The 13,618-nt window shown below is 37.9% G+C and overlaps 2 protein-coding genes across 2 annotated transcripts in view; both read right to left on the bottom strand.

Moving 5' to 3' along the window:
* Positions 1 to 4,236, bottom strand: part of LOC112466430 (cadherin-87A) — a 197,593-nt gene extending 193,357 nt beyond the window's left edge. Inside the window, exons 1-2 of the mRNA XM_025034519.1 lie at positions 4,060 to 4,236; positions 1,949 to 2,102 (exon numbers count right to left, since the gene is read on the bottom strand). Of these exons, the coding sequence (XP_024890287.1) occupies positions 1,949 to 1,986 (38 nt within the window). The 5' untranslated portion in view covers positions 1,987 to 2,102; positions 4,060 to 4,236. The remainder of the gene's footprint in view (positions 1 to 1,948; positions 2,103 to 4,059) is intronic.
* A 627-nt stretch (positions 4,237 to 4,863) lies between these two features.
* On the bottom strand, positions 4,864 to 8,489 carry LOC112466433 (histone H2A.V-like; the record flags this gene model as incomplete). Its single annotated transcript, XM_025034522.1, has 3 exons — positions 4,864 to 6,345; positions 6,675 to 6,804; positions 8,094 to 8,489. Coding segments are annotated over 3 exons (588 nt in total), but the record flags the coding sequence as incomplete, so codon positions are not given.
* Between the last annotated feature and the right edge of the window lie 5,129 nt (positions 8,490 to 13,618).

A 13,618-nucleotide genomic window follows, 5' to 3' on the forward strand; every position in this document is an offset into this window, starting at 1 on the left:
AAGCAGTAATTATGAGAACGAGGATACCTTATACCGCTTCTCGTTATATTATTTCAAGGGTTAACGCGCACGATGCTCTCCAAACGGCAACATATACACGGTGTTGCACCGGGAGACCGCACGGCGATCTCGGTTCATTATCGCGACTGCTCGCGAGGCGAACTTAGACCGCGAGTTCCCGTAATTGCTCCCAGCGAAGTGTTACATCCGCGTGCGCGCGAAAACAAGCCCGAATTGAGTAAGGCGTTCGTGACCGGCGAAAGTTTGCATTAACGATATTACAGCGCCCCGTGGTGTGCCTGTGTAAATAGGATTCTGTCGAGTGGTGCGCATTTTCAAAAGATGGTCTTTCGCAAGATTAGACTGCACGGTTTTAGTTTGGATAAGACTCGGCCGCGGCGCCGCAAAAAGGAAAATTGCACGCGTAATATCACAGCAGCGAGATCTTTTGAATTTGCCAGTGATAAAACTGGCGATGGAAAAAAAATTCCGATAAAACGAGCCATTACGGATAAAAATAATTATAAAATGTACGGCGTTACGCTATAATTATATTATGCTGCTCGTAAAAAAATTTATATCGTTAAAACTAAAATAGGATATCGGATTTATGATATTCGCGCTAGTAACATTCCAGATATTATTTAACAATCATTGTTAACGCTTAAAGGTTATTCGAATGTATATCAATTATTTATTATTTTACGTATGGGAACACTCGAATGGGGAAATTGTATTTTTTTTTTTTTTTCATGTAGCTCAGCTTTGTGTCGGTGAAATTCATTTATACATATATGCAATATTTTACAGTTGGATGTTTCCTCTTTTTTCAGTTCACAAAATTAAATGGTATATAAATATTAATATGTAGGTTATACGAATCGGAAACCGGTGGCACACAATGAGAAAGATTAATTAACACGGATGTAAATAGCACGGTTCAGTGCAAAACCCACTGCATTTGAGAGACTAGAAAGATATCTAAAAATTTTAATATGTAGCCGCTTCTCTACAGCGAAATTAAACTTATTATTAGTAGAATATCCGACAAGTTTGACATAAATTTCCTCAATTCCGAGAATCGAGAAGTCATTATTCATTTAATTTTTCATTATTAAACATTTTTAGAACTAATGTCAAACTGAAATCTCTATTTAATAAAGCAAAATCCATTTGATGAAACTAAATAAAGGAAAAATCTTTATCTATTTAAATCTGTAAAATATAGCTCACTGAAAGAAAAACTCCATTTTCAACGGTTAATAATTCGCAAGCTATTAATTTCAATACTTTGATACTATAGAAGCTTTCGATACTATATTTTATGACTTAAAATTCAATACTACATTTTACGACTTAAAATAAATCTGTAATTTATATCCGCCAAAAATATCCGCCTTTATAAGTCATTCTATTTTAGCTCAGTTTTGTACACAAAAACGCGGAAAAGGTATATTCTCAAAATGATATTTGAATCTATAAAAAAGTATATAATTTTGAGATATTTTAAGCAAAATGCTAATTCAGACACTTTTTCGAGAAAGAAGAAGGAACGATTTCTTACACCTATTATCATTATCATGATGTTATAGAGTGTAATTGCATTGATCGAGCATGCAAACGTATTTTCTTTCATACCAAGGTAATCACAAAAGTGAAAGAGGAAGCAAATTTGAAATTAATAGTTTAGCTACCTCGCCCCCTTTTTTTCTTTCACATTCCCTTCGTATCCTCTATCTACATCTCTCTGTAGATCCGTTTGGGTTGCTTTTCCCACTATTCTCTTTCACTCTAAAGAACCAAACCCGGCTTTTCTAATTCTAATGCAAAAAATGTAAGGGCGCGCGGCTAAAACGGATAGACCACACGGTTTCGGGTCACGTTCAGCGTGCATCGCATGTAAAACGCGGCCGCTATATATAATACGCGAAAAGACGAAGGGACTCACCGAGCGGCGACGGCTCGTTCCGCGTGTCTGCCCGTCATCCTCGAAGAATCCTAGGCCGGTCGTGCTGCGTGGGAAGACTCACGGCGTCGAGCAGATTACTCCATGCCAGGTGCCCGTGCGGCGCGGCGACGGCGACGGCGACGCGCACACCAGCCTTCGAAGAAGCAGAAGAAGAGACGTTTCTCTCTCGAGCGGGCTCCGTTCGAGCGGGACGAGACGAAACGTGCCCGCCGTTTCGCACGCGAAACCCCAATTTTATTCCGAGCGTCACGTCGCGACTCCGCGATGTCCGAGCGCGACGAATCTCGTTCGAGCGGTCGGAAGTTAGCCGCGGCCGCGCGCGCGCGCGAAGTTCACGGAATTTAAATCCAAACTCGCTCGCCTCGCAAACGCGACGTCGCGTCTCGCGTCTTTCTCCTTCTTTCGCCTTCTTTCTTGCTTTCTCCGTGTAAAATATCTATCAATTCGTTTGTCTGTTTCTCCAACCGTGTCTCTAGATGAAATAAGCGCAATTTGTATATGTTATAGACACGCGCCCGAAGGTGATGCGGCGCTCGATTAAGGAACCGAAGAAATTACGCTTTGATCGAGTTCCTCGCTTTCGATTACATTCGTAAAAGATCGAGTCAGTTAAGCGAAGACTCGGTGTACTTTGATTTACTCAACTTCGTTACTTGCGAAGGTAGGCGTTTGCAATTACCTACCCTCCATTTGCCCGGACGCGACCATAATTGCACGCATACGCGTTCGTTAATCTTTACCGGCTCGGAGTAATTAATAATTAATCATTCGAGTTTGTAGGCGTAATTGGTTGGAATTTAATCGACTACACGGATAAACTGATTCGTTAGACATCAAAGTAACTTTAGTAACTAAAATAACGAATATCAAATATTACCCCCCCAAGTTACTTTCGGGAAAGTATGAAAATGAATATCGTTTGATACGACGAAAAGCAGATTTCGCCACGACGTAGCGTAAAATATTTATCGATCGAATCCGATAAAGAGAAAGAGCTTCATCGACATTCTGCAACTTTTCGCGTTCGCTAAATTCAATAAATGTTGTTTAATGTCCTTTCCAATTGTTATAATAAATGATTACGTCGTAACGTAGTCAACAAAAGAATTCTTTTAACATTTACACTGTTAGATTTAAAAAATTAAGTTGAAAACGACAATGTATCAGAAATAACTGCCCTTACTGTCAAATAATACCCCAAACTATATTTCTCTCTCATTTACTTTCCGACGAATGTCTTCGTCGCAGATTAAAAAATAATTCACGATGTTAGAGAGATATTGAACAATTATAAAATCAATTAGATATTAATTATATAATATAAAAATATGTAATAGGTACAATTTGAATTAAATTTTTCAGCTTTTCACGTTCATCAATCTCAAGCATCAAGCGTCCACATCGATATTTGTGCATCCTCAATGTAAGCATGGGGAAACGAAAAGAATTACCTGATGTAAGGACTATTCGAAAATTGTTACAACGCGCCTTCAAGCGAACGAATCACCTGAATAACGTCACGCAAACGAAGACCGGCTCCCCAGTGGATGATTTTGTTCGCCCTGTCCGAAACAACACGGAATGACGCGACGTCGAGCGAAGCGAGCGGGAAAGGAAAGGAGAGACGGCGTCGCGCTCTTTCCTTGAACTCTCGGATGCGAATTCCGCACGCGGCTGGCAGGCTGGCACTGATCGCGAGCAGGAGAGAATCGCCGGCAGGAAAACCGATCACGAACTCGCGCGCGCATTCAATTCAGATGCAGATGACGACGTGCGTGCCGGCGTCAACTTCACGCGACAGCAAGGTAGATAGGATGGACGCGGCAACCTTCAGGGCGGTGCGCGTTTTTAAAACAAGTAGCAACAAGACGCACGCGCGCGCGCGCACGCACGCACCTTTCTCGATCTCTCTCTATGAAATATGGAAGGACACGCGTCCTGCCGGGAGATACACACTCTCGCTCCTATCCCACGCGACCTGTCACCGCGAGCCGAGTGCGCGCCCGGATCGCGGGGGCAGCGAAGGTACGCGTCTGCCTGCGCGCGTGTGCGTGCGCGCGTGTGTCGCGCGTGTCGCAGCCGGCCCTTACCGAAGGACTTGCTACTCCCCGGTGCGACGACGGCGTAATTCCCGGAGCGACCCCGACGACAAGCACGATCGCGAGCGTGTGTACGCTGCTCCAAGCCCCGCTCGGGCGACCGACCGACCGAACGAACGACCGACCGACCAACCCGACCGTACCCGTGAAAGGCGACTGCGACTTCACTACTCCAAGCGCCGCACCGTCGCGGGAGTGGGGGGCAGCTCCGAAAACCCTCGCTCCGTTTCGCTCGCGCTCGCCAATGGCGCGGGCACTCCTTCCCCTCTGGCCTCCCGCAGCTATCACGCCCGGCGACCAGCTCGACGACAGTCGCCGGGGGGGGGGGAGTGTGTTAGCTTCGCGCGTCGCTCGCCAGACGGCGCCACCGCACGGGCGCGCCGCGCGCCAAGCTTGCACAGGATTCAGGGCCATCGTTGTTACTCCGCAACGCAGGCATCTAAGTATGCACCTACATAATTTCGATATTCGGACAATACCTGATGCCATCATGACGGAGTGAAATCGAAGCTTATTTATAAACTCGATGTACATATCCCACACAAAAGAATCACCTACTTTATCTCTCTCCATTATTTTTTTATTTTGAGATAGGTGTATAAATACTCGCGATAAAAAAAGCATGCAATCTTTTTTTTCTTTTGACGAGTTCGGTCTTTCAACGATTTAATATTGCTTGTGAAAATATAAGTATAGCTTCCTTTCCTAAAGAATAGAATACAAATTTTTTTCTAATTAAAGATCTTGTATAAAGTATCATAGTAATTTATGATTTGTGTATATATATGTGCAGAGTTTAATAAAATTTATCTTTTATTATGAAAATGAACGTTTTACATATGGTGCGAAACCGTGTACGTACAATAAAAATTATGCTAAATCGTAGGATTAACTAACTGACAAATATTATTAAAATAAGAAAGAAAAATATTTAGAGCGGAAATGAAAATCGGCACGTTCTTACATGTGCAAATAAATCTTCGGATTATTCGGTCGAATCGTTACTACATCATTTCAGATTATTCTACAAGAAACGAATTCAGCCTTCGTTATTATTAAGATCGCAATATCTAGAAAATTTTCTTAATAAAACTGAACATTCCACAATCTGGTTCTTGAAATAAAAGGCTCATTTAATTTCAGAAGCTCACAAAACTCAATATTCACGTATATGTTACACGAGTTTTATGTATGCAATTAAAAAACACTATGTACAATCGAGTCACAAAGTTAAACTTTCAAACTTTGAAATCGTTGCTATTTATTATCGGAACCCTATGTAATAAATCATCGTGATTCTAACAGGAGGAAAGCGCAAGAAACTTGTAAACTGGTGAACGTGCAACGAGAGACGATTTAATATCTAAGTAGCAGATCAAAATTTTAGTATGTATTTTTATACGAATTTGGCCAAGTGGAGTTATTTGATTCCAAAATTATATTGGAAATTATGCGTATAAATGTCCGCTATTTCTTCTCCTTCTCTTTTGTCGTGATGAATTCGACGTAAAACTTTACTATTTATAATCCATGTATTATAATTCCACTGACATAATTGTATATATGTAATAAATCTAAACACACTAAAATTCATCTGAAATAATTAACTGAACTGCACAATTCATGTGTATTCATGTGTGCGAGATTGTGAAATGAGAGTTACTACTTGGGAGCAAAAAACCTCCTTCAGTGGCACATGACGCGAGTCAAAGGCGAAAATGAGATAAAATTAACGATGGCGGTTTGATAAAGTAATCGAGTTTCGTTCATAATGGTAAATAATTAAACGTGGTAATTAAACAGGCTTTCACACGTCCTCTGATGTTACTGCAATGTTCAAAAATTGCAAACTGTACCAAAGACTGCCATCATCTCGAGCCATGCTACAACGCATCGCTCGCAACACACACAAAAAATTTCCTACACTCGGCCTAGAATCCTCTCTCTTTCTCTCTCCCTGTCTTGTCCGTTTGTCAATTGTCAATGAACATTTGTCTTTTCTTTAACTCTCATTTTCTTTATCTATATTAAATTATATCTCAATATACTGTTTTATTTATTATCTATATATATATATATATATCTATGTATATATCACGCCAGTCTCGCCATCGATTTAGTAACCTAGGTACACTTTGTTGCAACAAGCACTGGACCAACTCCTCCTCCCGTTTGCCCACGAATCTTGAAATGTTCAATGTCAATTATCGCTAAATTATGCTGGCTTCTGCGAACCCTTCTTGCCGATAAGTGATTTGTGGATATGTGGAATAACACCTGCAATCAAACAATGACATATATGTATAATTTCTTTCTCGTATTCTCATTGGTATAAGTTGTACAAAAAGAAAATATCACATTAGCGATAAACTCTATGTACAGAAACTCTGAATATACTGCTACGTACAAAATTCATTCCAAAAAAATGATAATTTTCAACATTATAAACTGTTTAGAATGATTAAATTGTACTAATGATGTATAATTATATTAATTGCATTTATTGATTATTATTGCAATTATTGATGTATAATTATATTAATTATAAATTGTAATAATGATGTATAATTATACAAGTTATAAAAAATTTATGAAAAGAAACGTACCTCCTCCTGCAATTGTTGCCTTAATGAGACTATCTAATTCTTCGTCACCACGTATAGCGAGTTGCAAATGTCTAGGTGTAATACGTTTGACTTTCAGATCCTTCGATGCATTTCCCGCCAACTCCAATACCTGAGCAAAAAGAGAGCACAATCGTTTAATGAACCATTTGAAACACAATAAAGTACATCGGTAATAATTTCATAATTACACAAATAACGGAAGTAATAAGCTATATAAAAGTGATTATTCGTCAATTGAGGAATTTCTTGCTATTTTAATTTCAATAAATATACAGGGTGACCCATTTTTAATTTTTCTTTAAAATGTATTGTTCAAGAAATATTTGAGATGGGCACTTAAAATGGATCACCCTGTATATCGTCTTTAATATATTTAATCAATTTAAAACGCATTTAAAATTCAAAAATAAAAGCGGGAAAGACAACCAGGTTTTTAGAAACTGAGACGCTATCGTATTCGCCGGGATTATAATGACTGTTCTCTGCCTGTATTTTAATTCTTTCTTCCTCTCTCCACCTCTATTCGATGTCCGCTCTTTCTTTGTGTTCCTCTTCCTGAGTTTGCATTGATGAGAACATTATTTGATATCAATATTTAATTATTTAATTATGTATTTACATTGTAAGCAATGTACACTGGCGCCGTTAGCTATAAACTTGAGAGAAAGCTTTAGAAACTAAAAAAAAAAAAAAGAAACAACATAAATGAGAAATAAAAAGAGTACAGTTTAAAGTTCAACTTATTAGGGTTTTCAGGTTATACGTGTAAACATTATTTTAATTTATTCGAAATTATTATATAGGTATTTGCATCTATTGGGAGGCACTCGTCCCTCTTGTCCACCTAACGGCGCTCATGCAATGTAAACGTGCTGTCAGTCTAAATTTATGTCAAATTGTATCGTTTTTAATTGTAAGTATGATGATAGTTAAATTATAGTTAAATTATAATTCAACGATTAAAGATTAACGACGTTTCCTGATGATTCTTTACAAACGCACTAAGTATTAACAATGAGAAAAGCATTGCGATACATTAATGTTTCCCTTAATTAACTTCGATCCTATCCTCACAAATGATCTCGTCTATTTCGTCGTTATCATTTGTAATATTTACTATTCTTTCTACGTATTTTTAGCTTGAATCATTCTTATCTATCTATAGATAATTATAGATATTTATAAATCTCCTTTCGTCTTAAATATTCTGACAACATTCGACAATTGTCGAATTATTGTTTGCATGAAATTCTCGATCTTGCGAGGTATTACTCCGAACTTAGCGGAGTCGCGATTTCGGTCTCGGTTACAATATCAGTTACAATCTCTCGTATTCTCTCTTTCGCTCGCGCTCGCTCTCTCTCTCCCTCTCACACATACACATATATGTTCACTTACCTCGGCCGTAAGGTATTCCAAAATGGCCGCGCTGTACACCGCCGCAGTAGCGCCTACCCGACCATGACTCGTGGTTCTATTTTTCAAATGCCTGTGAATTCTGCCTACGGGGAACTGCAATGAATCGGTCGCATTAGCCCGTGTTTTCTTTGACCCCGGAACGCGAATTTCGACGAGGTTGACGAGAGTGCTGCGAGCCTCGTGGCTCAACACCCGGTATATGTTCCTTACGCGTTGAAAGACACTGACGTCACTGTTACGCAGAAATGTATGTAATACGTGTGTAGTGATATAAAAAGCTCTCTCTCTTTCTCTCTCTCTCTCTCTCTCTCGGTCCCGCACTTGGACTTTAGGTTTCAAAGCGAAAAAGGAAACGACCGTTCGACCACCACGTAGTTATGGTAAAACTTAATAAACATCATTACCGACATCTCTCCCCTCTCCACTTCTCGCGTACGTTGTCAAAAATATATACATGAGGTACACTCGACTTTTGAAACGAGACCGAATATTGTGTCTAATTCGGAAGTCCTAAGTTGCGCCGCAAAATTTTATTTTGCTACTTATTACATTATTATATCAAAGATGATATCTCTGGTGTGAAGATATAAAAGGAAATATTTAAAAAAATTAATACTAAGTTTGTACCTTTAAATTTATACTTTTTTTATGCCTAGATTTATTTATGCTGAAATATTGTTGAACAATATTGCTCAAACTTGCAGGGATTTCCGAAAGAGAATATAACTTTACTAGGCAAGACGCGAGAGAGAAATATATAAGAATGCACAAAGAATGTTTTCTCCTAAAAAAAAAAAAAAAACAAGTGAAATAAATAAAGCGTTATAAGTAAAAAATAACGTTATAATATTATTTCGTTTATCACCGAACGATAAATCTGATAAAAATAATCAGTGGGAAAACTAAACGTCGTTATTAAGTAAAACATTTTGGACGAAAAACATTTAAAATATTAATTAGATAGAAATGATAGAAAAATGTACGTAAAGCTCATTAATTTGTAAGCTCCGAACTTTCAAAATTTTCTGTTTTTGTTCGAGAGATTTCGAGTCAAGACACGAAGTACGAGCAACTTGCGATACGTGAGCTATATTTGGAAATGCGTTCAAGAGTTAATAATTATTTTAAACAGTTCCTGGTAAAGCAGATAATCGCTTGTCACGTGTTAAGAAACACCCTGTATATACCTAGCGAATGAAGACGGATAAAACTACGTAAATGACGTTTGATCTGAACGTAGCGCTCATAGCGCCAATAATGTTCTCGGCGGATTCAATGCGTTTCAGGGGCGATTTTTCCACGGGCGCGTGAGGCTCCACAAACAAAATTTACTCCAACAGTTATATACTAATAAAAAAAATAATAATTGAAAATACTAAACAAAATGTCAAAATTAAAAATTAATGTATTACGTTCAAATCACTTGTTACTTTCAAATCCTCACAAATATGGCAGTCTTAAGGGGATGCTAAAGCTAAGGCCGAACTTCCTCGACGTCGGTAATGTCAACTCTGTCAACTAAAGCAAAGGCCGAACTGATATTGGAGACCTCGCGTGGTGACAACGCGAAACTCCGGTTTCAGTGTTACCAACTTATTTCAGATTCTATGAAGTGGTGTATGTCCGTACACGTACACACACCACTGAATTGCTCACACGGACGCACGGTAGAGAGACATATGCTATAGACGCGGCAACGCCGCGCGGCGTTGCCGCGTCTTGGATTCTTTAGCAATACGGCCTGAACCTGAAAATGCTTTCTGGCCGTCTGTAGCAGAAGGCAGTAACGTATCAAGGCTGATAAGCACCCGCTTTTTATAAATTATATATATTTTTATGCACACATGTGCGTATATATATATATATAATATGTATCTAATTATTATGTGTATGTTTATAATTGTCTGATGACAAATAATAACAGTAGCATAATTGAGAATGTGAATTAGTATACATAGTATGTATTGACGCGGGTACTTATTAGACTTGGCAATTTACTGCATCTCTTGCACCTCTAATAATTTTTTTCTTGTAATGTAAATGAATTATGTAAAACTCTTTCAAAGGATCTATCCATTCTTGATGGGGTAAAATAATAACTTTTATAACAAATGCAATAAATATATATTAAATTTATAGTATTGATTTATATATAACTAATTTTATTCTGTCTTTATATAGAAAAATATACCTCAGTCTTAGCATCAGAGTAGAGGGTAGCGGCAGCTGATGAACAGTATAGATAACAAAACTGAATAAAAATCTTAATTATTATAACATAATCCCAGTAAACCAGTTTGTAACTGTTATGTAACTTAGGGAGCACATGGAAAGAACAACTCTTCATTAGTACCTATACTTTACTTCTGTAAAAAAATTTTGCGATCTATAAAACCATTTCAAAGAACGAACTTTGACAGATATATGTCGTATAGATGCCTCGTTAGACAAGGACAGATATCTCTCGTATTATTCCTTTCTCTCCTATGTATGTAATTTGCATGCATCCATTTATTCCTCTCTCTCTCTCTCTCTCTCTCTCTCTCTCTCTCTCTTTCTCTCTCCATCCCTGTCCCTCTCTCTCTTAGTACACTGGGTAGCGTACACTTAGTATGGTAAAATCAGGATTTTTTAGAAGTGTGGTGTTAGGATTCTAGGGTATATTAGAAAAAAAAAACGGTAATGTTATTTTAGGACAAGAAACTCTATTTATTATTTCGTTGATAAAATGTTGGGAAATATAAACGAAAAAATACATATATAAATGAAATATATTATATTATTTTTTTTATTGTTACTGTCGAAAGTAAATAATATTACATAAAACTAGTAATGCAATTCAACATAGATATACATACACACGCACACGCATACGCAATCGCACATACATATGCATACGCACATACATATTATTTTTATTATTTTTTCTGTGGGCCCCAGGCCCCGTCCACGATGACGATATCACGGACATGGGACGTCTCCAGGATCATGCTCCGATTACTTTGTACTAACAATAAGAATAATTCTGCATACTTTTTTTATTTTGTGCCTTTATATCATATGTATTTTTCAAGCATATAATAGCAACCTCGCAAAAAATGTCTTTTTTTATTTCAATTTCTGTTTCAAAAAGAATGTTTTTTTTAAATATATATTTGCTTGTCATAGTGATTGAGATACGCGAGAACGCGCATAACGTGCAGTTTACGCCGAAGTGGCTGTTCGCGAGCGATATGTTTCGTCGACGGATGATTAGCTTAATTATGGATTGTATACAGAATACTGGATATTTGCGTAAAGTATCGTTGCCTCGCGAATAAAGTCGAAGGACCGTCGAGAAGAGGAAGCTCGCGGTGCTTTCATTTCCCTTCCGAGTGCGCTTCAATCTTTTATCCGTTTTCTATTCGCCCTCGTCTTCGTTTCCATTGCCAGTATGCGACAGCCGTTACTGCACTCCATGAAGGGTATCATTGCATGATTTGTCGAATAATACTTAAGCAAAAGAGATGTCTTTCCTTGTGCTTAGAAATCCAAAAAGATTATTTCGAGAATCATAAAGAAATTGTATTCTGTTACTGTCTAATCGTTTTTATACATTTATAAGTTTACAAGTATACATAGGACTTGAAAAGAAAGGAAAAAGGTAATCGTCGCGTTTTTTTTTCACAGAGACGGGCAAACGTGAAACTGTGTTATTCACGTTGCCCGACTAAATCAAACTCGGATGCTACAAGTATCTAGTGTTTATCCAGCGGGACTTTTAGGATGCCGCGAATGCTGATATCAAGAATAATTATGATTTATCTTACTTAGTGGAGTACGTACATCTTTTCGGAAACGAAGACGATGACGACGATGACGATCAAACGAACCCTTCCGTTCTTGTCCCAAAATTGTTTTCGTTTTCTCTTGTAGCGAACGTTTCGAGGAATTTGCTTACGACGGTTCGTTAGCATATGTCTCGCGGTAATTAACAATTACACGGAGCCGTCATGTTTTCCACAACGCGTAGGGAAAAAATTAAATGGTTTTTAGTATGTATTCAGAGAATGTTGATTCATCATATTATTCTTTCAAACTTGCTTTCCTCCTTTTGAAAATTTACACCAAGAGAAACTTTTGTTACATGTTACTTTATATTGATTTTTTTTAACATCTCTATTTCTTAAAAAGGAAACGAAAACCGTAGAAGAAAATTATTAAACTTATCTTTATCGTGTTGGGAATTCATTCAATTTTATCGCTACGTGTCTCAACTTCTCTTGTTCAAAACAAAAAACTAATTTATAGCTTTTGATTTTACATATAATTGCTAAATTTCAGTTTTGTCACATGCGATTTGTGCGAGCTTATTTCGTGGAGCAAATATTTTGTTGCGTTTTCGAGAAAGTGTTTATCCAATCATTAGCAAAGCGACGCGATGCATTTATATCCGATCACGAGGGACTATGCGCAAATTTTTGCATTGTTTGCGGATTTTATAACTCTATTGACGAATATAAGATCTAAGATCTTTCGCATAATTGATTTACGATTAAACTCGCGCTTTATTGAGGCTCAGATGTACACCCGTCTGTATCACGTCAATAAAAATCTGACAGCAAAACGTGTATATAAATTCATTCGTTTAGCAAAGGATGCGCGTTGACCTTAGAAGCGCACGTTGGAATTTCATCCGGAGGGAAAAAAACTTTGTCGCGTTTTTTTAATATTTCTGATTCTCAAAATAAATTCTTCGTGTATATTTTTTCGTGCTCATAATATTATTTGATACGCGCCCCCATACGCGCCGCCGTACGCGCCGCCGTCGGCGTCAAAATGGCCTTATATATAACTCATATAGACTCATTATATGAACTATAATAGATAGAGTTTCTTGTCCTAAATTACATTACCGTTTTTCTTTCTTCAAATATACCCTAAAATCCTAACACCACTCTTCCAGAAAATCCTGATTTTACCATACTAAGAGTAGCTACCCAGTGTACTTGTAAGAGAAAGAGAGAGAGAGGGACAGGGATGAGAGAGAAGGAGAGAAAGAGAGAGAGAGGAATAAATGGGTGCATGCAAATTACATACATAGGAGAGAAAGGAATAATACGAGAGATATATGTCCTTGTCTAACGAGGCATATCTGTACGACATATCTCTCAAAGCTCGTTCTTTGAAACGGCTTCATAGATCGCAAAATCCTTTTACAGGAGTAAAGTTTAGGTACTAATAAAGGGTGGGATTGTAAAATAATTAGTAATAATTGAAAAAAATGTAAAAATGCCTAACGAGATATCTGTACCACATGGGCCCGCTTCTCTAACGAGAAACGTATGCGCAAACACTGCTCTAACAGAAAGGCTGCTGATTGGCTATCGCACAGTTTTTAGCCAATAAGCTTGCAGCTTTTCTGTTAGAGCAGAGTTTACGCATACGTTTGTAGATAGAGAATCGGGCCCTTATCTGTCAAAGCTCGTTCTTTGAAACGGCTTCATAGATCGCAAAATCCTTTT

The sequence above is a fragment of the Temnothorax curvispinosus genome, unplaced genomic scaffold, assembly GCF_003070985.1.
Source record: "Temnothorax curvispinosus isolate PA1 unplaced genomic scaffold, ASM307098v1 QBEX01016179.1, whole genome shotgun sequence".
Lineage (NCBI taxonomy): Eukaryota > Metazoa > Arthropoda > Insecta > Hymenoptera > Formicidae > Temnothorax > Temnothorax curvispinosus.